The sequence below is a fragment of the Corticium candelabrum genome, chromosome 20 (assembly GCF_963422355.1).
Source record: "Corticium candelabrum chromosome 20, ooCorCand1.1, whole genome shotgun sequence".
Taxonomy (NCBI): Eukaryota; Metazoa; Porifera; class Homoscleromorpha; order Homosclerophorida; family Plakinidae; genus Corticium; species Corticium candelabrum.
The window spans coordinates 1,000,816-1,024,671 of record NC_085104.1 but is presented as its reverse complement, the minus strand read 5'-3'; the positions used below and the strand labels follow the sequence as shown (position 1 = coordinate 1,024,671).

The window sequence follows — 23,856 nt, the reverse complement described above, 5'->3', positions numbered from 1 at the left end:
GCGCAATAAATGTGAAACCAAATAGTCCTCGCGACCACATAGTCTCTGGAGGTGCCGAAACCAAATAAGCCCCAGCTAAACGGTTTCGGGAACCAAATAAGAGCGAGATAATTGCCCACGACAAAATAGTCCCCGCGACCAAATAGTCCCCGTACACACGCTATCGAACCTTACATCTACTCGTGCACTAGACGTCTTGCGACAAGTTGTGTATGTCTTAACTACAGAGCGGTAGACCACCGAAACAGCAACTAAAATACATGACGTCCGATAGCTAGAGAACTAGAGACTCTAGTACATAACCTAGCTGTATGTGGAAGTAGACTTATGTAGTCTGTTCCATGCCGTCGCTGCTTCTCGTTCAATCTTGTGCTAACTATTCCCTAATTGGTTGCTAGTGCGCTCTGTTCGGCTAGACAATTAGCATTCCAAAAGTATGTGCACGTAATTGCTTCTTATCTAGAGATCAAGCGTCGCGACTGGTACAGTTTGCAGAGAGGCGTGAGACCTACACATCTAGAGGACTCGGTTCGAGGCAAAGATCGAAGGTAAGTTACCTGAATAATATAATATAATATAATATAATATAATATAATATAATATAATATAATATAATATAATATAATATAATATAATATAATATAATATAATATAATATAATATAATATAATATAATATAATATAATATAATATAATATAATATAATATAATATAATATAATATAATATAATATAATATAATATAATATAATATAATATAATATAATATAATATTATATAATATAATATAATATAATATAATATAATATATCTAATTGGATTACTCGTTGTCGGGAAGAACGTTTGCATGTAGGTACAGTCTAGTCTAGATGCAAGGTTCAACAGTCGAGATATCTGATAAAAATGTAGTTACAAACATGGCATCTTCGTGTTTTCGCGTTTTCGTCACAGCAAAGTACGCCCTCCTGTCGCGCTAAGCGCATTTGCCATGCTTTTGCCAAGCCGACAAAAGCCAAACGACGAATATATCAATGTTTACGAAGTTGTCGTTTCTCTAATGGAAGGGCATTGCATATCAGAACGTCTTCTAGAGAGGGAATCCATGCACTGCATGACGGCTTTAAACGCATGGAATGTAGGGGTCTTCAGCTAGAGTGAGTAGAAATCTTGAATTAACTTAATTAAGCTAGCTGTTGATTTGTTTCTAGAGATTTCTATCACAGGATGGCATCTCAGGTCTGGCATTTGTTCGAGTCGCTTTGTTTGTTCTTGGATCTCTCCTATGCACAAACGAAGCAACAGTACTCGCAGTCACGTCAGGGAAGTTACACAATGGTCGGATGAGTCAAATTGGATCAACAATAAGTAATGACGACCTAATAGGCTTGTCAATATGTCACGTATGTTAACAAATTGTTGTACTGTATTCTAGAATTCCTGGACCTGGAGATAGCAGTCAAATTGCAATGTCTGGTTCCTACACTGTCCTGGTTGACAAAGATGTGGTGATTAACAGTTTTGTAATTGGTTACGAAAATTCAAGTATCCAATTAACGATTGACTCTGGTGTAACTTTCAACATCACTGGATCAATGGGCATCACGCGCCCTACTGTAACTGTTCTTGGTCATTTGGTTGTGGATAATCTTCATTGGTCTGGCAAGTACTTGGATGGGAGTACTAGTGTTGGATCATCTTTGACAAATGGCCAGGTGACTGTATCCTCATTGTTTCTTGTCGAACACGGTTTGTATGATCAATAGTATCTAAAGGATGTTACTGTTATCAACAAAAATAATTTGACAATCGACACATCAACAGACAGTAGTAATTGCCAGTATTGTTGAGTAATAAATGAGAAGAATGCCATCTTTCTATCCAGTGCAGTTCGGATGAATTTGAATGGTTGGCCTTCACAGTCGGATGATGATGGATTTAGTGCTGGAATTATCAACCAAGGTCATCTCATTATCACATTTAGCAGTTCATCCTCATTCAGATACTGGTACTGGGACATTTGTAACTCAGAAACTGTAAAGTGCTGACAGGGTATTATGGAAGCAGTTCCTACGTTTATTTCTACAATCGGATAATCAATAATGGATTGTTTCAATTGTACATGAGTTACATTTACTTTCAAAGCAATTCATGGCTTCGGCCTTCCAATGGTTTATGGGACATCTACGGCTTTCCATTTCGTTACCAGAATGCACCCAGACCACAGGGAGAGGGAAATCAGTGGCAATGGAAAGAATACCTACGTGACATATGTACCAGAATAAACGTGCAGATCTATGGAATCCATATTCTATTTCACGCATATATCTTCTATACTTGACAAGTGGACGGGATCTACACTTCAACAACCTGACAATGTTTGAGCGTGTTAAATTTGTAACATAATATAGACTACGAGCAACAACTATCTATGTCTCAAGTGGCTTGCGTCTTGGCAAACTAGGAGAGATGCAGTTGCTACGGTACTCGTCAAGTTCTAACATGACAACAATAAACTTGTAATAGGTAAATCAGGATCAGGAGACTTCGATGTGAACTTGGCAACTATTGGAAGTGGATGGAATGTAGAGATAGGTTCTGGAAGTCGAGTGACTACATACAGACGGCTTGTTGTCCAAGAAGGAGCACGTTTTATTGTTGAGCCAGGATCATGCAGGCAATGAGGATTTCATGAAGTATGTTGTTGTCAAGAGTACAGGGAGTTTGGTGGTCTCTGGCCGTAGCAACACTACAATCAACGGTATTATGCTTGTTCAAGGGATGTCGAACATTTCAAATAGTAACGTCATAGTGTCTAGTACTGGTGAGCTTCAGTTCACCCACGGCTCAATTGTTGGTAAATCATCTCACTTGTATGTCCACAAGCTTGTAAAAATCAGCGGAGATTTTGGAAAACAATAGATGACATTACAGTTAAAGTTGAAAAGTCAAATGAAATCACAAGTTGTGTGATTGCAGAATATTTTCAGTATCATACATCAGGAATCAACGTTTGGTACATTCCTGGAATTGGAAGTAGTAGTAACTCTTTTCCTCAAGAGTTTGATAATCATTGGATACACGGGAGACTATTGTGAAGCAAGTTAGTTGCTAATTTCTATGATACGAGCACCGACATATTGCATTTGATTGTTTTAGATATCAACGAATGTCAGAGCAAGATGGAGGCAACTGTCTTGACCTGGTGAACAGTTATCAATGCAACTGCCAAACAGGATACGCAGACAGTCACTGTACAAAGAGTAAGCCCATGTATTGATCAACTTTATTATATTTTGCTAAAAAGGTGTCTAGATATTAATGAATGTGCATCCACCCCATGTTAAAATAATACCACTTGTCAAGACAACAATGGGCAGTTCAAATGATTTTTGTCCGACTGGATTCACAGACACTTTATGTCAAACAAGTAAAACATACTTTAATTAAAGTTTAAAAATAGATTTATTGATAATAAAACATTAATGATTGTCAACAGATATTGATGATTGTGTCAGAGTGCAATGTCTCAATGGTGGCTATTGTAGTGATCTCATTGCTGATTATCACTGCAACTGTCATCCTGGGTACACAGGAAAGCGATGTGATGTTGGTAAGAATAAGTGTGTTATGAATTTACAATAAATTTTATCATTATATAACCTGTGATACTTTAGATATCAACGAATGTTTGTCTAATCCTTGTCAGAATGGCATGTGTACACATCAAGTTAATCTCTACAAATGTACCTGCAATCAAGGATACACGGTAACAAATTGTGCAATATCATATACTAATGACTGTGCTTCTAATCCTTGTCAGAGCAACGCCACGTGCAGAGATGGAGTAAACAGATACTCATGTGAATGTCCTCATGGATACACAGCGTACACGCGTGTTCACTGTGAACAATTAAGGCAAGTATATCAAGTCCTTCATGATCACCTCATTGTGTGCTTGTTAATTCTGATTATAATTTAGAGATTCGTGCAGCTCTGGACATCGCTGAATGCCCAGTACAACTAACAAACACCCATGGACAATTAGAACTAGAATTATTATTAGCTAATGAAAAAGATGTTTTGGGAGAATTTTAGCAAGACACTTCATGCACACTTCAGAGAAGATCACACAATATGGATGGATCAGGTCATTATGTGCTTCATTGTACAAGTAAGATATGCATGCATGTGTACAATACCCAGATTGATGATTAATTGTCTACAAGTTTAATTATTTGCGTTAATTTAGACAAAGAGACTGGTGCGGGACTGTCAGTAGCACTTGTAGTTGCAGTTGGTGTATTGGCCGGTTTTTGTATCATTCTGATAGTGGCAGCTGCTTTCTGTTTTTATCAATGGAAACGTTTAGAAAGGTACTATGTCTTACATAGTTCATTGATATTTGTTGTCATGCATCTCATATAATGACATTTTCAGATCTGTAGATGCTTTGGCAAGGTCCAACACAACTAAAATGGATGAACTGAGACAAACAGACGTTGATATGACGTACGAGACAGTGGCTAACACTGATGATGACTGTACACTGAAGCATCCACAGGAATTCGATTGTATGAAGAAACATCAGTGGTGCATGGGGACACTGAATAAATCATTAAACCAAATGTCGGGAAATGATGTAAGGAACCCCATTTCTTTGTTTTTAAATGTTCCTGGCAGGTAAGTGAGTTTTGACATCTTCAGTTGAATGTAGGATGACCTTCCAATGTAATGACAAAATCAACGTATACCATGCTGTTGTTACTATCAACTCCGCTATATGGTTCTGAAACATGGATGCTGTATGGAAAGCATATCAAGAGCTTGGATCGTTTCCATATGATTGTGTCTACGCAAAATAGCTGGTAGTACATGGCAAGACTTTGTTCCTAATACGGAAGTTCTTAGGGTCTGCAATGTGAATGCTATTGAAACATTTTTGCTATCAGCACAATTTCATAGGTCGGGTCACTTAGTTCGTATGAAAGATAAGAGATTACCAAAGGCCGTGTTCTATGGAGAAAAATAAAGGAGGGTGTATGTTCGAAAGGAGGTCCCAAAAAACGGTCCAAGGACAGTCTAAAGGCAAACCTAAAGTCTTGCAACATTAATTCTCAGTTTTGAAAAAAATAGTTATTGACAGACCATTATGGAGATAAATGTGCAGAACTGCCATTGACCAGTTTGAGCAACATCACTGTGCAACCCTAATGTTCAAGCGACAAACCAGAAAAGCAGGCTGTCATGAAAGCAGCCAATGCATCTGTAACATCTGTGGTCGCATATGTGGATCTCGTATTGGGCTGTTTCCTCATGGTCAAAGCCACAAATGAGATTTGTTGAAATCGACAACTCAGTCCATCATCATGACATGTTGATCATGCTAGGGTGGATCGAATCTGGAAGCTAATGTATGGAATAACTACACAAGTCCTCGTGCATTAATTAGGGTCATTTGAGTATGAGGATAGTAGCACCAGCTATGGAAATTTTAGTTCACTAATATATTTGAAAGATCTTAGTGGAACAAAGTTTCTTGATATTAAGTGGCGAGTGAGATGTAGTAACCATTTCTACAATGAGGATTGTTCCATATCCTGTAAACCTGTGGATGATGTCAGTGGCCACTATGACTGTTTATCAAATGGAACAAAAGTTGCCTTCCAGGATGGACAAATCTACAAAGCAATTCTACTACAGGTGAGCGGTATCACAAGCACACACAAACACACATGCGGGCACACACACACACACACACACACACACACACACACACACACACACACACACACACTGTTACATTACATGCACTTTAAATAAACTTTTATTTCCAAATAAACTCAATTTTATTTTATTACAGCAACTCAACTTTTGTCACCTCACTACATTATCCGCTATGCACTGCAAATGCAGCAAGTAACCCAACTCCAAACATCTTACGTCCCACAACCAGTCAGTCAGTCAGTCCTTCCACACAGAAAATCAGCAACACAAGCAGCATGACCCAGAGAGCGGCATGCACTCCACACGACCTACTCTTTCTGTCGTTTTTTTTCACACCTTCGTTTCCCCACTCCAACTCGGTGTAATTGACTGGCTTAAGATGGCAAGGATTTCTCACTACCCAAAACTGCTCTTGATAGCCGGTCGGGAGCATGACAAGTGCGTGTTTCTAGTCTAGACTGCTTTACATCTGCAGTATCAGTCTGAATGGTCGGGATTCAATAAGTCTTTTTCACTGTGTTCGTCACTTGAGAGTCCAGCTCGTCGAATTCTCCTACTGATTCATTGGACATTCTACTCTCTCTAACTCCAGACATTTTGTTATAATCTAGGATGCCGTACATGTGGGTTTGGCGTGTGGGTCGACGAAAGGTCGTTGAATTGAGGTGGTTGGTTGGATGGTGGCGATGAAGACGGTCGGTGCGTCTCGAATGACTTTGACAACTTCTTCTATGGAGAGTCCTGTTATGCTCTTTCCGGATGTCAAGAATCTGGTCACCTGGGGAAAATGGAAGAGAAGTGTTAAGGTGAACGATGGTGTGGATTGTTGAGCAGTATGCAGGTTGTCTGTCTGTCTGCATGTCTGACTATCTGCTGTATGTTACTAACTCATCTACCTCAGTATCAGTTGCTCTTTTAGTCGATGGTAGACTCGCACTCCGGGTTTGACTAAAACTTGATTTGTTATCATTGGGAAACACACCGCGGCCATTGCTGTGGATCCAATGAGTGGCAAAAGGATTTGTTTCATCCTTGAACCTGATGCAGAACACTGTTGTTAAACGATATTTGTTTTACATGTATTTGTCTGTTTACTGCCGGCTGCTGTAAAGCTGATGACGCCGATGAGCGACACTGCGGTCACTTTTGGTATGATGTTCTCTTCGGTGTCGGCCGTCTGAGTGATAATTCTGAAAGAATGAAGCACACTAGTGGTTTAAAGTTGTACGTATTATATAATTATGCTGAAGTTACAGATGCAGATAGTCCAAACACACAAATGAGTGAAGCTAGAATTTGATGTGTCATTAATCAGTTTGTCCATGTTCTGTCTGTCTGTCTGTCCATCTGTCTGTACCCATCTGTCAGTGTGTGTGTGTGTGTGTGTGTGTGTGTGTGTGTGTGTGTGTGTGTGTGTGTGTGTGTGTGTGTGTGTGTGTGTGTGTGTCCATCTATCTACCTGTATGTCTAGCTGTCTAAGTTCCATTCATGTTTTCATCGCTTTTTGGTGTGCTTGTATGAATTTGATCAAGATTTGAATGAGAAATGAAAAGCAACAAGTTGTGGCCACGTTAGTGACTCTTACCGATGACTTTGTCTTTCACCATCATATAACGCTTCTTCATTGATACGAAACGTTCCTATTCAACAAACAAAACATGCAAGTTACTATGTTACAGTACTCACTGTTGTACAAGACACAAAATAATGTGATGCAGTCAATCAGTCGGTAATAATAGTTTATTATATTATATAATAATATTTTTACTTTTAGTGTTCTGTATGTAGAGGTTTGTGTGTAATAAATGATATCAGTCAGTCAGTTAGTCTGTCTGTCTGTCAGTAGCCTCATCCCCAGACTCTCTCGCGCTAGTCTTGTCCGATGCCCGTATGACAATTCCAGGCGCGAGAGAGTCTGGGATCATCCCGCCTACTTCCTGCCATATCTCCTTACTAAATGCTCACTAAGTGTCACCCCCAACATCATCAACTGTCACCCCCAACGTCATCAAGTGTCCCCTAACTGCAAAATCAAATTAGCGTTAGTCTAATCCAATAAACGTACCACACGGGATGCTATGACCATTGTTTGGTGTTTGTGGCGTATCCAGCACTTGCAGACAACTGAAGCATGTTGAAAAGGTAGGTCTCTGGAGTGTTGGTGACAGGTGTCGTGTTTATGCTTGTGTCTAAGATCTACAATAGGCAGAGTGATGACCTTTTACGTAGTTCATACATGCATCTCCTATGCGGTCATTAGCATTTCTGCGCAGACTAGACTCTGTAGCAAAAAGCGCGCAATGACAAGGGAAGGGTTGATTTTGACATGAAACTACCGTCTACCCTTCGAGAAGTCTTCAAGTATGAAAACAAATACATCTTTTCGCAAAAGAATAGCCCTGGAAGCTTCAAGTTGACCCTCCAGACCGTAGTTTCATGTCAAGATCAACACCTTCCCTTGCCATTGCGCGCTTTTTGCTACAGAGTCTAGTCTGCGCGCAAATGCTAATGGCCGCATGTGAACTAGCTAGAAGGTCATCACTCCGCCAATTGTAGATCTCAGAGTACAAGCCTACACGACACCCGTCACCAACACTCCATAGACTTACCTTTTCAACATGCTTCAGTTGTCTGCAAGTGCTGGATATGCCACAAACACCAAACAATGGTCATAGCATCCCATGTGGTACGTGTAATGGATTAGACTAACGCTAATCTGATTTTGAAGTTATGGGACATTTGATGACTTGGGGTGACACTTAGTGAGCATTTAGTAAGAAGATATGGCAGGAAGTAGGCGGGATGATCCCAGACTCTCTCGCGCCTGGAATTGTCATACGGGCACCGGACAAGATTAGCATGAGAGAGTCTGGGGACGAGGCTATCTGTCAGTTGGTCTTTCCAACTACTTGTCTGTTTGTTATGTAATCCATCTGTCTGTCTTTCTATCTGTCCATTTAGTTGTCTTTGTTTGTTTATCATCCACTGTCTGTCTGTCTGTCTGTCTGTCCGTCTGTCTGCTACAGCGCGTAGGTCTGGGACTGCGAGGACATGCCCCACCTCCACGTTTTCTCCAAACGTCCATACTTTCCTTCTCACTCGCGCAATGTATTCCTCCAGTTCTGTTCTTTCAGGCGCCTTATATTCTAAGTACTTGACCTCTTCTGTAGAGTAAATCGGCAACTGAAAAAAAAAGAAAATTCGTCACTCAAACGTCGATTTTAGTAAGATATCGAGCAGATTCTATACCTCTGAAATTTTTCTAGAAGATTTTGAGTTAACATCGTCTGTTTTAGCGGCCGTAAAGGTGGCAAGAACGACAGCCGAAGGACGTAAAAGCCGGGAAACCATTTTAATTGTAATGCCCGTATGTTATCATTACCCGATTCTAGTGTTGAAGCCCGGATATCAACTCATTATTTGGTGTTCGGTTGATTTTAGTCGTCGTATTTGTTATCTCAGTTGTATATGTATATAAGTACTGTCGTGGCTGTTGTTTCTTTTAATTGCTGCTGTTGCTGCTATCGCGGGCACTGACGCGTGTATGTGCACGTGACATGCATATTATAATTTAGATTTCTGTCGCTGGTGGGCACGTTCCTATCATTCACTTTTAGCTATATATCTCTATCTGTTGAAGAAGGTAAACACACTGTACTTAATTATTAAATTATTGATTGATATTAAGTTTTCTGTTTAATTAATTAAAGACATCTACTAAAGCGCAATGGTAGTCTATGACTGTAGTGCTTACCAGTAGAAAGAGTGATTGGTATAAGATGACATTAAAGGTTTTATATTGTTTGTAGATTGAGTATGGAAATGTAGACAAATAACTCCCACGGTAAACCATGCAAAATGCAGATTTAAGGGGCGGATGCTTTAGTTGATTGGTTGACTGAGAATGTTGCTGTTACGAATGGTTTTAGTGTTCTGTTGGACAGGATTGGTAAGTGTGTGGTAAAGTAAGATTTAGATCTGTGGCGTTCTAATGCTTTGATGCAAAATTTGATGTTTTCATTACTTTAATAGTTTGTGTTGTAGGGAGCTGCTGACGGTAACGTGGAGATTTACTTTGACTATTATGTGGACTTTACTCTAAAACAAAGCAATGGAGATTGCTGTCTCCCTGCTGCTGGTGTTTGCTTGGAGAGCTGTGCCAACTATTTTGAAGTGTGTTATCGACCTGGCAATACAACTGAACTCTTTCTGACCTGTCAGACAACTGGAGTGCTTCTCACTGCACCTCATCCAGTATTTCTATCGCTTTCTAGCATAATATTTACATTAAACCAAACATTGGGAAATGGTGTAAGGAACCCCATTTCTTTGTTTTTTAAAGGTTCCTGGCCGGTAAGTGAGTTTTGACATCTTCAGTTGAATGTAGGATGACCTTGCAATGTAATGACATGTTGATCATGCTAGGGTGGATTGAATCTGGAAGTTAATGTGTCGAACAATTACACAAGTCCTCCTGCATTGATAGTGTCATTTGAGTATGAGGATAGTAACACCAGCTATGGAAATTTTAGTTCACTAATATCTTTGGAAGATTTCACTAAAACAAAATTTCTTGATATTAAGTGGCGAGTGAGATGTAGTGATAATTTCTACAATGAGGATTGTTCCATATTCTGTAAACCTGTGGATGATGTCAGTGGCCACTATGACTGTTTATCAAATGGAACAAAGAGTTGCCTTCCAGGATGGACAAATCCACAAAACAATTGTACTACAGGTGAGTACACACACACACACACACACACACACACACACACACACACACACACACACACACACACACACACACACACACACACATGCACACATGCAAACATGCACAAACACACACACACACAAACAAACACACACACACACACACATATGCTCACATGCACATACTCATCAGCCCTTCATCTTTGAACAGCGTGTCTGAGTCTCAATTTTGGCATGTTTTGTGGCTAATCCAGATCACATCCGTTATTGCTTCTTCAAGTTTGAATAGTGTGGTGTGGTGTGGTGCAATAATTGCTATAAGAAGTACAAAATGCATTCATACATTTGTAACCTCTACATTGATGCTCACATATTGAGTTTTTGTCTCATTTGATTTGCATATTGAGTTTTTGTCTCATTTGATTTGCTACCTGAAGCTTTATGTGCAAGTGAGTCGTGCCAGAACAACGGATCATGCAAAATTGAGTTTGGCGAGATTAAGTGTAACTGCATCATTGGATACGGAGGAGACTATTGTGAAACAAGTTAGTTGCTAATTTCTATTTTAAGGAAGTTTAGATATTGCAATTCAATGTTTTTCAGATATTGATGAATGCTTGTTCAATCCATGTCAGCACAGTGGAACTTGTGTGGATATGATCAATGGATATCAATGTCAATGCACAGAAGGATACACTGGCAAGCATTGTGACACAAGTAACCTAAACATTCACATTACCAAACTGATACGGGCACCGACATATTGTATTTGATTGTTTTAGATATCAACGAATGTCAGAGCAACCCATGTCAAAATGGAGGCAACTGTCTTGACCTGGTGAATAGTTATCTATGCAACTGCCAAACAGGATACACAGACAGTCACTGTACAATGAGTAAGTCCATGTATTGATCAACTTTATTATATTTTACTAAAAAGGTGAGGGTAACACACACACACACACACACACACACACACACACACACACACACACACACACACACACACACACACACACACACACACACACACACACACACACACACACACACACACACACACACACACACACACACACACACACACACACGCATGCATGCATGCATGCACGTGCACACACACACTCACACCACGCACATGCACACCCACACACACACGCGCGCGCGCGCGCACACACACACACACACACACACACACACACACGTACACTCACATAAACACATACATGTAAGTACACACATCTAATCTAATATATGAAGCTCAAATTGCCTCTGTGTGTGTGTGTGTGTGTGTGTGTGTGTGTGTGTGTGTGTGTGCATGTTCGCGTTTGGCGGCCACGTCTTTTGTCCGTTCGCAACCGAAATCGGCACGCACACTCGGCACGCACAGAGGAAGGTTTGCGTAAAAAATAAAAAAATTACGCACCGGGTCCCCTCTCGAGGGATCGACCCACGCGTAAAATATCTCGACGACGCAAACGCTACACATTCCGGTTCATTCGAACACACGCCCGCACCAGTCCCGTGTAGACCCTATGCATCGCCGTCCTTCGCAAAGCTTCGAGCGATCGAATATCTCTTGCCGACGAAACTTACTCTTCTATCGCTTGCGTTTCTCTCCAAATTCTGATTGCATTTGCACCGAATCCAACCTACACGTTTTCTGCAGCAAGCGCTACACGGGGAGTGTGTCGATTTCTATCGAAACAAGCGCGAAGAGCAAGATTCGAATTCATTCAGCATATCCGGGACCTCGCAACAAAGATTGCACGTGACGTGTCCACAGACCTATCTTTACACTACAGTATCTTGCCCGTACGAAGGATGGGCCATGAATACTAGTTAGACCTAAAACCCAAACGTTAGGAGCTGCTCCTGAGGTCACGGCCCCAGCTGTTAAGCTTGGCCACTTGCACTACTCAGGGAACTTTGGGCCTGCGCTTAATTAAGCCTGGCCAGGCACTCACACACACACACACACACACACACACACACACACACACACACACACACACACACACACACACACACACACACACACACACACACACACACACACACACACACACACACACACACACACACACACACACACACACACACACACACATGCTCACATGTACATACTCACCAGCCCTTCATCTTTGAACAGTGTGTCTGAGTCTCTATTTTGGCATGTTTGTGGCTAATCTAGATCACATCCATTATAGCTTCTTCAAGTTTGAATAGTGTGGTGTGGTGTGGTGCAATAATTGCTATAAGTAGTACAAAATGCATTCATACATTTGTAACCTCTACATTGATGCTTACATATTAAGTTTTTGTCTCATTTGATTTGCTACGAAGCTTTATGTGCAAGTGAGCCATGCCAGAACAACGGATCATGCATAATTGAGTTTGGCCTGATTAGGTGTAACTGCATCATTGGATACGAAGGAGACTATTGTGAAACAAGTTAGTTGCTAATTTCTATTTTAAGAAAGTTTAGATATTGCCATTCAATGTTTTTCAGATATTGATGAATGCTTGTCCAATCCGTGTCAGCACAGTGGAACTTGTGTGGATATGATCGGTGGATATCAATGTCAGTGCACAGAAGGATACACTGACAAGCATTGTGACATAAGTATAACACAAACATTCACATTGCCAAAATGATACGGGCACCGACATATTGTATTTGATTGTTTTAGATATCAACGAATGTCAGAACAACCCATGTCAAAATGGAGGCAGCTGTCTTGACCTGGTGAACAGTTATCAATGCAACTGCCAAACAGGATACACAGACAGTCACTGTACAACGAGTAAGCCCATGTATTGATCAACTTTAGTATATTTTACTAAAAGGTGAGGGTAACACACACACACACACACACACACACACACACACACACACACACACACACACACACACACACACACACACACACACACACACACACACACACACACACACACATACACTCACACCACACACATGCACACACACACACACACACACACACACACACACACACACACACACACACACATGCACACACACACACACACACGTACACTCACATAAACACATACATGTAAATACACACATCTAATTAGACCTAAAACCCAAACGTTAGGAGATGTTCCTGAGGAACTGTGGTGTGAGCACCCGAAGTCTCACCAGGACCCCAGGGGCTGATGTCACGTCACAGCTGATGGCTGCTTTGGACCCCAGTCAATGACCAGGTACTCATTTATACTTCTGAGTGGAGAGAAGCAAATGTGTGTGAGTTTCTTGCTTAAGGAAATTATGCCATAGCTCGCCATCACTGTGACTTGAACTTGTGACACTTCAAGGTCTCGGATGTAAACTCTCTGTAAGATGACTCTCTAACCAACTGAGCTATCGTAACACACACGCGCACACACACACACACACACACACACACACACACACACACACACACACACACACACGTGTGCTCACACGCACATACTCACCAGTCAGGCATCTTTGAGCAGTGTGTCTGAGGCTGAATTTTGGCATGTTTTGTGGCCAATCTAGATCACATACCGATATGTTATAGCTTCTTCAAGTTTGAAGTCTATATATAGCAATTCAATGTTATTTCAGATATTGATGAATGCTTGTCCAATCCATGTCAGCACAGTGGAACTTGTGTGGATAGGATCGATGGATATCAATGTCAATGCACAGAAGGATACACTGACAAGCATTGTGACATAAGTATAACACAAACATTCACATTGCCAAAATGATACGGGCACCGACATATTGTATTTGATTGTTTTAGATATCAACGAATGTCAGAGCAACCCATGTCAAAATGGAGGCAGCTGTCTTGACCTGGTGAACAGTTACCAATGCAACTGCCAAACAGGATACACAGACAGTCACTGTACAACGAGTAAGTCCATGTATTGATCAACTTTATTATATTTTACTACAGGTGAGGGTAACACACACACACACACACACACACACACACACACACACACACACACACACACACGCGCATGCACGCACGCATGCACGCACGCATGCACGTGCACACACACACACACACACGCATGCACGTGCACACACACACACACACACACACACACACACACACGTACACTCACGTAAACATATACATGTAAATACACACATCTAATTAAACCTAAAACCCAAACGTTAGGAGCTGCTCCTGAGGTCACGGCCCCAGCTGTTAAGCTTGGCCACTTGCACTACTCAGGGAACTTTGGGCCTGTGCTTAATTAAGCCTGGCCAGGCACTCGCAGGAGCAGCGAGTTGTGAAGCCAACTGTGGTGTGAGCACCCGAAGTCTCACCAGGACCCCAGTCAATGACCAGGTACTCGTTTATACTCCTGAGTGGAGAGAAGCAAATGCGTGTGAGTTTCTTGCTTAAGGAAATTATGCCATAGCTCGCCATCACTGTGACTTGAACTTGTGGCACTTCAACGTCTCGGATGTAAACACTCCGTAAGATGACTCTCTAACCAACTGAGCTATCGTAACACATGCAAAAACACACACACACACACACACACACACACACACACACACACACACACACACACACACACACACATGCTCACACGCACATACTCACCAGTCAGGCGTCTTTGAGCAGTGTGTCTGAGGCTGAATTTTGGCATGATTTGTGGCCAATCTAGATCACATACCAATATGTCATAGCTTCTTCAAGTTTGAAGTCTATATATAGCAATTCAATGTTATTTTAGATATTGATGAATGCTTGTCCAATCCATGTCAGCACAGTGGAACTTGTGTGGATAGGATCGATGGATATCAATGTCAATGCACAGAAGGATACACTGACAAGCATTGTGACATAAGTATAACACAAACATTCACATTGCCAAAATGATACGGGCACCGACATATTGTATTTGATTGTTTTAGATATCAACGAATGTCAGAACAACCCATGTCAAAATGGAGGCAGCTGTCTTGACCTGGTGAACAGTTATCAATGCAACTGCCAAACAGGATATACAGACAGTCACTGTACAACGAGTAAGTCCATGTATTGATCAACTTTATTATATTTTACTAAAAAGGTGTTTAGATATTAATGAGTGTGCATCCACCCCATGTCAAAATAATGCCACTTGTCAAGACAACATTGGGCAGTTCAAATGTTTGTGTCCGACTGGATTTACAGACAATTTATGTCAAACAAGTAAAACACACTTTGATTAGATTTTAATAATAGATTGTTAATTGTGCTTGTTAATTCTGATTATAATTTAGAGATTTGTGCAGCTCTGGACATCGCTGAATGCTCAGTACAACTAACAAATACCCATGGACAATTAGAACTAGAATTTTTATTAGCTAATGAAAAAGATGTTTTGGGAGAATTTCAGCAAGACACTTCATGCACACTTCAGAGAAGATCACACAATATGGATGGATCAGGTCATTATGTGCTTCATTGTACAAGTAAGATATGCATGCATGTGTACAATACCCAGATTGATGATTAATTGTCTACAAGTTTAATTATTTGCATTAATTTAGACAAAGAGACTGGTGCGGGACTGTCAGTAGCACTTGTAGTTGCAGTTGGTGTATTGGCCAGTTTTTGTATCATTCTGATAGTGGCAGCTGCTTTCTGTTTTTATCAATGGAAACGTTTAGAAAGGTACTATGTCTTACATAACATTTGTTGTCGTACATCTCATATGATATAATGACATTTCAGAACTGTAGATGCTTTGGCAAGGTCCAACACAACTAGAATGGATGAACTGAGACAAACAGATGTTGATGCGATGTACGAGACAGTGGGTAACACTGAAGCATCCACAGGAATTCGATTGTACGAAGAAACATCAGTGGTGGGGACACTGAATGAATCGTATGGTGTGACAGGTGGTCAGAACTAGAACAATTAACAGACACTTAATTAATTACAAAATGTAATAGCTCAGTCTTATAGTGCACGTGCTCATGTAGTCATTCTAAAGTCATTTTGAAGTGTGTTATCAACCTGGCAATACAACTGAACTTTTTCCGACCAGACAACTGGAGTGCTTTTCACTACACGTGATCCAATTTTTTTCATGTTGTTCCATACCATAACATTTACATTAAACCAAATGTTGGGAAATGATGTAAGGAACCCCATTTTTTGTTATTTAAAGGTTCCTGGTAGGTAAGTGAATTTTGACATCTTCAGTTGAATGTAGGATGACCTTGCAATGTAATGACCAAAATCAACGTATACCATGCTGTTGTTGTATCAACTCCGCTATATGGTTCTGAAACATGGATGCTGTATGGAAAGCATATCAAGAGCTTGGATCGTTTCCATATGATTGTGTCAACACAAAATGGCTGGGAGTACATGGCAAGACTTTGTTCCTAATACGGAAGTTCTCACGGTCTGCAATGTGAATGCTATTGAAACAATTTTGCTATCAGCACAATTTCATAGGTCGGGTCACTTAGTTTGTATGGAAGATGAGAGAATACCAAAGGCCGTTTTCTATGGAGAAATAAAGGAGGGTGTATGTTCGAAAGGAGGTCCCAAACAACGGTCCAAGGACAGTCTAAAGGCAAACCTAAAGTCTTGTAACATTCATTCTCAGTTTAGGAAAAAATAGTTATTGACAGACCATTATGGAGATAAATGTCAGAGCTGTCATTGACCAGTTTGAGCAACATCACTGTGCTCTTTTTATTCAATCCAACGAATGGCCCGCCAGTTTACTGCGCAGCTGCTTGGGAGTCTCTCTAAGGACAACAAGTCACAGAACCTGCATGGAAGTGGGACCATCCTGTATGCTGGTGTCTTCGAGCAAGGCTCTTCAAGGGCCAATCCAGAAAAGCAGGCAGTCATCAAAGCACCCAATACATCTGTAACATCTGCGGTCGCATATGTGGCTCTTGTATTGGGCTGTTTCATTTATGTATTGGGCTTTTTCGTCATGGTCAAAGTCACAATTGAGATTTGTAGAAATTGACAACTCAGTCCATCATCATGACATGTTGATCATGCTAGCTAGGGTGGATCGAATCTGGAAGCTAATGTGTGGAATAACTACACAAGTCCTCCTGCATTATTAGGGTCATTTGAGTATGAGGACAGCAGCACCAGCTATGGAAATTTTAGTTCACTAATAATTTTGAGTGATCTTGGTGTAACAGCATTTCTTGATATTAAGTGGCGAGTGAGATGTAGTGATCATTTCTACAATGAGGATTGTTCCATATTCTGTAAACCTGTGGATGATGTCAGTTGCTAGACTCCTGCCCAGTCCTCCTCCGTGCTAGGTTGCTTACACCACGTGCGCTATACACGTGACAGCTAGCACGTGGTGTAAGCAACCTAGCGCGGAGAAGGACTGGGCACGAGTCTAGTCAGTTGCCACTATGACTGTTTCCCAAATGGAACAAAAAGTTGCCTACATGTGAGTGGTAACACAAGCACACGTGTGCACACATACAAACACAAACAGACATCCATTTACACACACACACACACACACACACACACACACACACACACACACACACGCATGCACGCACGCACACACACACACACACACACACACACACACACACACACACGCATGCATGCACACACACACACACACACACACACACACACACACACACACACACACACACTTGTGTTACATTACATGCACTTCAAACAAACATTTTACTTCCAAATAAACTCAATTTTATTTTATTACAGCAACTCAATGTTTCGTCGCCTTCTCACTACATTATCCGCCATGCACCACAAATGCAGCAAGAAACGCAACTCCGAACATCTTACGTCCCACAACTGGTCAGTCAGTCCTTCCACACAGAAAATCAGCAACACAAGCAGCACCAACCATACCAATGAGTGGCACTCCACATGACCTACTCTTTCTCTGTCGTTTTTTCTTTCACACCTTCATTTCCCCACTCCAACTCGGCGTAATAGACTGGCTTAGATGACAAGGCTTTCTCACTACCCGAACCTGCTCTTGATTGCTGGTCCGGAGCATGACGAGCACGTGTTTCTAGTCTAGACTGCTTTATACCTGCAGTATCAGTCTGTGAATGGTCAGGATTCAATAAGTCTTCCTCACTGTGTTCGTCACTCGAGAGTCCAGGCTCGTTGAATTCTCCTACTGATTCATTGGACACTCTACTCTCTCTAACTCCAGACATTTTGTCATAGTCTAGGACGGCGTACGATGTGGGTTTGGCGTGTGGGTCGACGGGAGGTCGTTGAATTGAGGTGGTTGGTCGGATGGTGGCGATGAAGACGGTCGGTGCATCTCGAATGACTTTGACGACTTCTTCCATGGAGAGTCCTGTTATGCTCTTTCCGTGGATGTCAAGAATCTGGTCACCTGTGAAAATGGGAAAATGTGTCAACGTGAATGATGGTGTGGATCGTCGAGCAGCGTGCAGATTGTCTGTCTATCTGTATGTCTGACTGTCTAGTGTACGTTACTAACACATCTAACAACTGGCCTATGGCTGCACATGCATGCACGCATGTATGCACGCACGCATGTATGCACGCACGCACGTGCACATGCACACGCACATGCATGCACACACACACACACACACACATCACACACACACCACACACACACACACACACACCACACACACACACACACACACACACACACACACGCACACACATGCACACACAAACACACACAAACACACACACACACACACACACACACACACACACACACACACACCTTTCTGTCTTTTTGGTTACCAACAAAATGTCATTACAAACAGCACAACATGACAAAACACGGTGTGCAGTAGTCAAACTGCAGTGGAATGTATGGGACCGTTGACACCAACTAAAACGGTCAAAACAGCAAGGAGGTCGGAACAGTAACAGACAAACCAAGTAGTGAGGATAGTAAAATTTCTATCTAGTGTACATTGGACTGGACTGGAGTACACCAGTTATAGCTGTAAAGTGATCACCAAACAGGCATGATAGTTAACCTTCCCTTCCACCATATTTTGACATCCGTTTAGAGTCCTACACTATAGTAACCAAAATGACAGTAAAACGTCTCGATATCAAGCAACAGGCATGGCCATTGAATCTACAAACCTGAAAAAATTAGAGAAAAAAATGAAGTTTGGGTCTTAGTTGTATGGTACTATGGGAGCTGAGCTGTTGTTTACTGATACTGACAGCTCATGAATGTTCAATGAGATGGCTGTCAGGATATAAAGGATCTCCTGTCATTACAAGTGTGGAGATCACATAAGTAAATACTGGAAAGACCACATATATGCAGTCATGTGTATAATCATGCAACTGCATGTGATGACAATCTGCATGACTGAGAATGGCAATGACTGAATGGTGACAATCCCAACAGCAAACATGAACACACATACACATGTACATGCACACGCACACACACACACACACACACACACACACACACACACACGCACGCACGCACGCACGCACAACACACACACACACACACACACACACACACACACACACACACACACACACACACACACTAACCCAAAAGACCAACAAACCAACCACCCAAACACAAGAAAAACAATTACATTATGTACTACAAGTGTCCCTCTATTATCCCACCTGGTTTCAACACACCAGTCTGTGCAATAGGACCATCAGGCAAGATCCTATTCACCAACACTGGCCCTCCAGCAATCTTAATCGTACACCCGATACTCCCTCCTTCCTTCACCAACGACACGCGCTTCAAATCAGCCTTCAAGCGCCTCAAACTCTGTCTAAACTTGCACGTCTTCTCCTCAGTCTCCTCCCTCTCTCTCGTGCTCTTGATAATGTCAATCCACTCACACATCTGCTGCTCTGAAGACGCAGCGAGTAACAACTTCTGCTTCATTCCCGTTCGTATAATGAACGCAAACTCGCGTTTCTTGCTCGGACACAGAGATATCTCGGTGATTGTCGCGAGAAAGAGGCGGCCACGTGGATCCTTGGGTTTCTTGTCGGCGGCCGCTGTGGCGGTCGGCGAGTCTTCGTTTACCTTGAAATAGCAGAGACTCTGGGGCGCGAGCACGAAGTAGCGTTTGTGCCACGTCTTGATGAAGCGTCCGGCGTATTTGTCGAGGTATTCCTCTTTGAGTATGAGCGCTGCGTTGCGTTTGCTCGCCAGACTGGTCGACGACATCACCGCGTGAGCCTCTAGCGTCCGACTGATGTGCGAATACGAACCGATCGTGTGACGGCCGTCGTCAATGACACATGTCTGAAAGGTCTGCGGCCTTCAGCGGTCAATCTAGTGTCAGTAAATGACAAATGCGGTCGCGGTTGAGCTTTGTGAACCCCTATTGGGACCCCGACTGCAACTGAAGCGTTCTCACTCTGCACAGACGTTAAATAAGAGATCGCCACTATCTGGTGCCAATTTGACCTCTGGGAGATAGTCCGTGGAAAGAAGTGTTTGGATATTTTTGGCTGTTGTTCTGGGTTTCTGTGCTATATTTAGACATATCATCGTCATACTGACACTGAAGACGTCATGCGTGTATGCGGCACCATATACGGAAGCTGTCACGTGCGATTACTCATGCATGAACTTCTTTCCTAATCTTCACTCATTGCCGTTTGAATAATGATTTGTTTGTATAGCAACAGAGCATCATAGCTATCTGATTAATTTTTGACCAACTAACTTGAAGATGTGTGTTGCCATGTCAACAGCAACCGCAAACCGCCGCTCATTTCCCGGCAAACGCGGAGGGTCATTCGTCTGTTTTTTAATTTTTAGTTTTCTAATTTCCCACAGTTTCGAGTTTCCTACCAAACAGCGAACAAATGGTAAGGCCATACATAATACGGAACCACCCATATTTGCTATTATACGGGCTTTTGATGACGTCACAATAACTCTTATTAATACCCGGACGCTCGAGTTATTATGGCTGCCGAGCTTGCTCCTCTGGTTTCTCGCCTTGAGAAGGTCGCTGATCGCCTGGAGAACGTCGCGAACAGTGGAAGTGTCGGAGGCGCTCATTCCGCCGGTAATCACGCAATGAAATCGCGTAGGAAATTGTTACAGACGAAATACGTTTGTTTTTGTTGAAAATTAGGAGTGGAAGCGAAGGAATACTTGGACGCATATGATACGGTGAGCAGTGCCATATAATCAATGCTCCCGCTTGCGAGCAGTTCTTTGCATCAGACCGGGAGCTATTGGCGTTCGATGACGTCACATATGCCGGTGTCACGTGATCTATTAGTATATTGGGTTGTGTAGTTTCTTGCTGGAAAATTTAAGCAATGGACAGATTTGGGGAAGAAGATTGGCGGAGACGTACGCGAGCAGGTGATGTATGGAACAAATGGACAGATAGACAGACAGACAACAGATGGACAGACAGACAGATTGTTTCCGTGTATTGCATATCCACCACCGCAGGGAGCTGAGGAGTCGTTATACAACCACAGGCAACAGACCAGACATCGTATTTTTTGACTCGAACATTGGAAACAACGTTGACCTAGATATCTCCCTCGCCCACCCATGGAGTAGTGACATCTTTCCATCATCTGCTGGTGTTAGTGGTGACGCTGCAGAGAGGAGAGCAGACAGAAAGAAAGAGAAATACAGCAAACAGCAATTACCAGGTGGCATGATTGCCACTGTAACCCCACTGGTAATGGAGCATTTTGGAGCTTGGGGGATCGATGGTGGAACTCCTGTGCAAGTTATCAAAGAAGTCATCAGACAAAGTGGGACGACCAAACGCTGCGGAGTTTATCGACTTCTGGTCCAAATACTTTTCTGTTCAGCTCCAGAAGTGCAATGCTAGAGTCATCTCTAAAAAGCTATCTTCGCTGTCTGAAGACAACAGATGTGACTTCTTTGTCACCCAGTACTTCAGCCACTAGCTGGTACTGGAGGCTTTGCTTGTACACTGTAGTTTTTAAGTGTAGTCCTCATTTTGTTTTACACGAGTTTCAATTGTAGCTTAGTTTAGGTGATGAACACTACTAGTAGTTGGACAGTACATAGTACCCTGCATTGCAAAATGTATCATAGATAAAAGTTTAAATATATGTGATTGACGGACAGACAGACAGACAGATTGTTTTATTCTCTACTAAACTGTAAGACAAACAGATGGATGGACGGACGGACAGACCGACGCGAGACTATAGTATTTTAGTTTTTAGTCTAATTAAGTTAGATTTCATTAGTGGTTGTGGACTTGTAAATTTTGTGATTTAGCAGCGATGTATGATTAATGTTGGAAAATATATGACAGACAGACAGACAAACACACAGACAGACAAAAATTTAGACAGACAGACAGACAGACAGACAGACAGACGCAAGGAGGTGATGTATTGGAACAACGGACAGACAGACAAACGTGCAGACAGACAAACACACAGACAGACAGACAGACAGATTGTTTTATTTGAACGCTTCCTCTACCGATAACAAGCGCTGACTTTATGTAAAACAGTAACAGTCAATGGACAAAATGTAACAGACAGGCAGACAGACAGACAGACAGACTTTCAATCATTTACACTGGTCATACATTGGTGCACTCATTTGTGGTGTGTTGTTATGTTTTCCTAGACTGGTTTGGTTGAAAAGGCTTTTCAAGCACAACGAGCTTTTCTAAGTGTTTCTGCCACTTGCAAGAAACCGAGTGTATGTGTGCATTCTGTTTGACGGCAATTGATGCTTGGGTGAGATCTCATTGTTGTTGATGTTGTTGTGTGCAGACTAAAGCTGAGGAGAATCTTCTTGTGCCGACGGTGGAAGCATTGAAAGCTGTGCAGGTCTGTTTGTGTTAGTGTGTCTGCAAGCAAGCTTGCTTTTTACACTTGATGATGTCACTTTATGTATCCAATAAGCCGTCTGTGTCCGTTTGTTTGTCTGTCTGTCTGTCTGTCTGTCTGTTTGTATGTTGGTCTGTCTGTGTGTTTGTTTGTCTGTCTGTCTGTCTGTCTCTCTGTCTGTCTTGTCTGTTTGTCTGTCTGTCTGTCTGTTTGTCTTGTCTGTTTGTCTTGTCTGTTTGTCTTGTCTGTTTGTCTTGTCTGTTTGTCTGTCTGTTTGTATTGTCTGTTTGTCTGTCTATCTGTCTGTCCGTCTGTCTGTCTGTCTGTCTAGTTTGTCTGTCTGTTTGTCTTTTTGACTGTCTGTCTGTGTATTCATTTTCATATTTATTTATTTGTTTGTGCAACTGTTTTTCAAAATGGCATACCAGTGTTCTCACCAGTATCGGCCATGCCGGTTGGGTTAGTGAGCTAGCCGGTTGAAGCATGAAAGTAACCATTATTGCCAGTTGGGGACCAGAGACAGCAGATGTGATTCATGAACAAATGTCTTAGTGTACCACAGAAATACAACCAAA

The 23,856-nt window shown here is 41.9% G+C and overlaps 6 protein-coding genes and 1 long non-coding RNA gene across 10 annotated transcripts in view; 4 read left to right on the top strand and 3 right to left on the bottom strand.

Moving 5' to 3' along the window:
• The first annotated feature begins 3,368 nt into the window (after positions 1–3,368).
• LOC134196026 (fibropellin-3-like) lies at positions 3,369–4,006 on the top strand. Its single transcript, XM_062665108.1, has 5 exons — positions 3,369–3,426; positions 3,496–3,609; positions 3,674–3,765; positions 3,820–3,914; positions 3,979–4,006. The coding sequence occupies exons 1-5, from the start codon at positions 3,369–3,371 to the stop codon at positions 4,004–4,006; spliced, it is 387 nt and encodes a 128-aa protein (XP_062521092.1).
• A 1,799-nt stretch (positions 4,007–5,805) lies between these two features.
• Positions 5,806–6,755, bottom strand: LOC134195706 (uncharacterized). The gene is made up of 2 exons (XR_009972411.1): positions 6,620–6,755; positions 5,806–6,501 (listed from the first exon to the last, which is right to left on the bottom strand). It is a non-coding gene; the product is annotated as an uncharacterized LOC134195706 (long non-coding RNA).
• A 61-nt stretch (positions 6,756–6,816) lies between these two features.
• LOC134195705 (uncharacterized) lies at positions 6,817–9,858 on the bottom strand. Its single transcript, XM_062664781.1, has 4 exons — positions 8,973–9,858; positions 8,784–8,906; positions 7,309–7,363; positions 6,817–6,913 (listed from the first exon to the last, which is right to left on the bottom strand). Exons 1-4 carry the CDS (start codon positions 9,072–9,074, stop codon positions 6,864–6,866), a joined length of 330 nt encoding a protein of 109 aa, XP_062520765.1. The 5' UTR covers positions 9,075–9,858; the 3' UTR covers positions 6,817–6,863.
• Positions 9,643–10,989, top strand: LOC134196025 (delta-like protein 4). The gene is made up of 4 exons (XM_062665107.1): positions 9,643–9,672; positions 9,768–10,076; positions 10,149–10,461; positions 10,877–10,989. Exons 1-4 carry the CDS (start codon positions 9,643–9,645, stop codon positions 10,987–10,989), a joined length of 765 nt encoding a protein of 254 aa, XP_062521091.1.
• Positions 10,990–11,039: 50 nt separating this feature from the next.
• On the top strand, positions 11,040–16,511 carry LOC134195703 (fibropellin-1-like). Of its 4 annotated transcripts, none has more exons than XM_062664778.1 (13): positions 11,040–11,156; positions 11,222–11,335; positions 12,850–12,893; positions 12,952–13,065; positions 13,133–13,246; positions 14,059–14,172; positions 14,240–14,353; positions 15,195–15,308; positions 15,376–15,489; positions 15,542–15,655; positions 15,727–15,918; positions 15,997–16,120; positions 16,181–16,511. In XM_062664778.1, the coding sequence occupies exons 2-13, from the start codon at positions 11,292–11,294 to the stop codon at positions 16,362–16,364; spliced, it is 1,386 nt and encodes a 461-aa protein (XP_062520762.1). In that variant the 5' UTR covers positions 11,040–11,156; positions 11,222–11,291; the 3' UTR covers positions 16,365–16,511. The 4 variants fall into 4 exon arrangements, with proteins under 4 accessions (XP_062520762.1, XP_062520761.1, XP_062520764.1 ...); XM_062664777.1 differs by having other exon boundaries at positions 11,046–11,156; positions 12,786–12,893; XM_062664780.1 differs by lacking the exons at positions 12,952–13,065; positions 13,133–13,246 and having other exon boundaries at positions 11,046–11,156; positions 12,786–12,893.
• Positions 16,512–18,143: 1,632 nt separating this feature from the next.
• Positions 18,144–20,937, bottom strand: LOC134195825 (inaD-like protein). The gene is made up of 2 exons (XM_062664909.1): positions 20,090–20,937; positions 18,144–18,833 (listed from the first exon to the last, which is right to left on the bottom strand). The coding sequence occupies exons 1-2, from the start codon at positions 20,649–20,651 to the stop codon at positions 18,355–18,357; spliced, it is 1,041 nt and encodes a 346-aa protein (XP_062520893.1). The 5' UTR covers positions 20,652–20,937; the 3' UTR covers positions 18,144–18,354.
• A 447-nt stretch (positions 20,938–21,384) lies between these two features.
• Positions 21,385–23,856, top strand: part of LOC134195538 (adenylyl cyclase-associated protein 1-like) — an 8,623-nt gene continuing 6,151 nt past the window's right edge. The window contains exons 1-5 of the mRNA XM_062664574.1: positions 21,385–21,504; positions 21,574–21,611; positions 21,741–21,809; positions 23,076–23,150; positions 23,225–23,281. Of these exons, the coding sequence (XP_062520558.1) occupies positions 21,402–21,504; positions 21,574–21,611; positions 21,741–21,809; positions 23,076–23,150; positions 23,225–23,281 (342 nt within the window). The 5' untranslated portion in view covers positions 21,385–21,401. The remainder of the gene's footprint in view (positions 21,505–21,573; positions 21,612–21,740; positions 21,810–23,075; positions 23,151–23,224; positions 23,282–23,856) is intronic.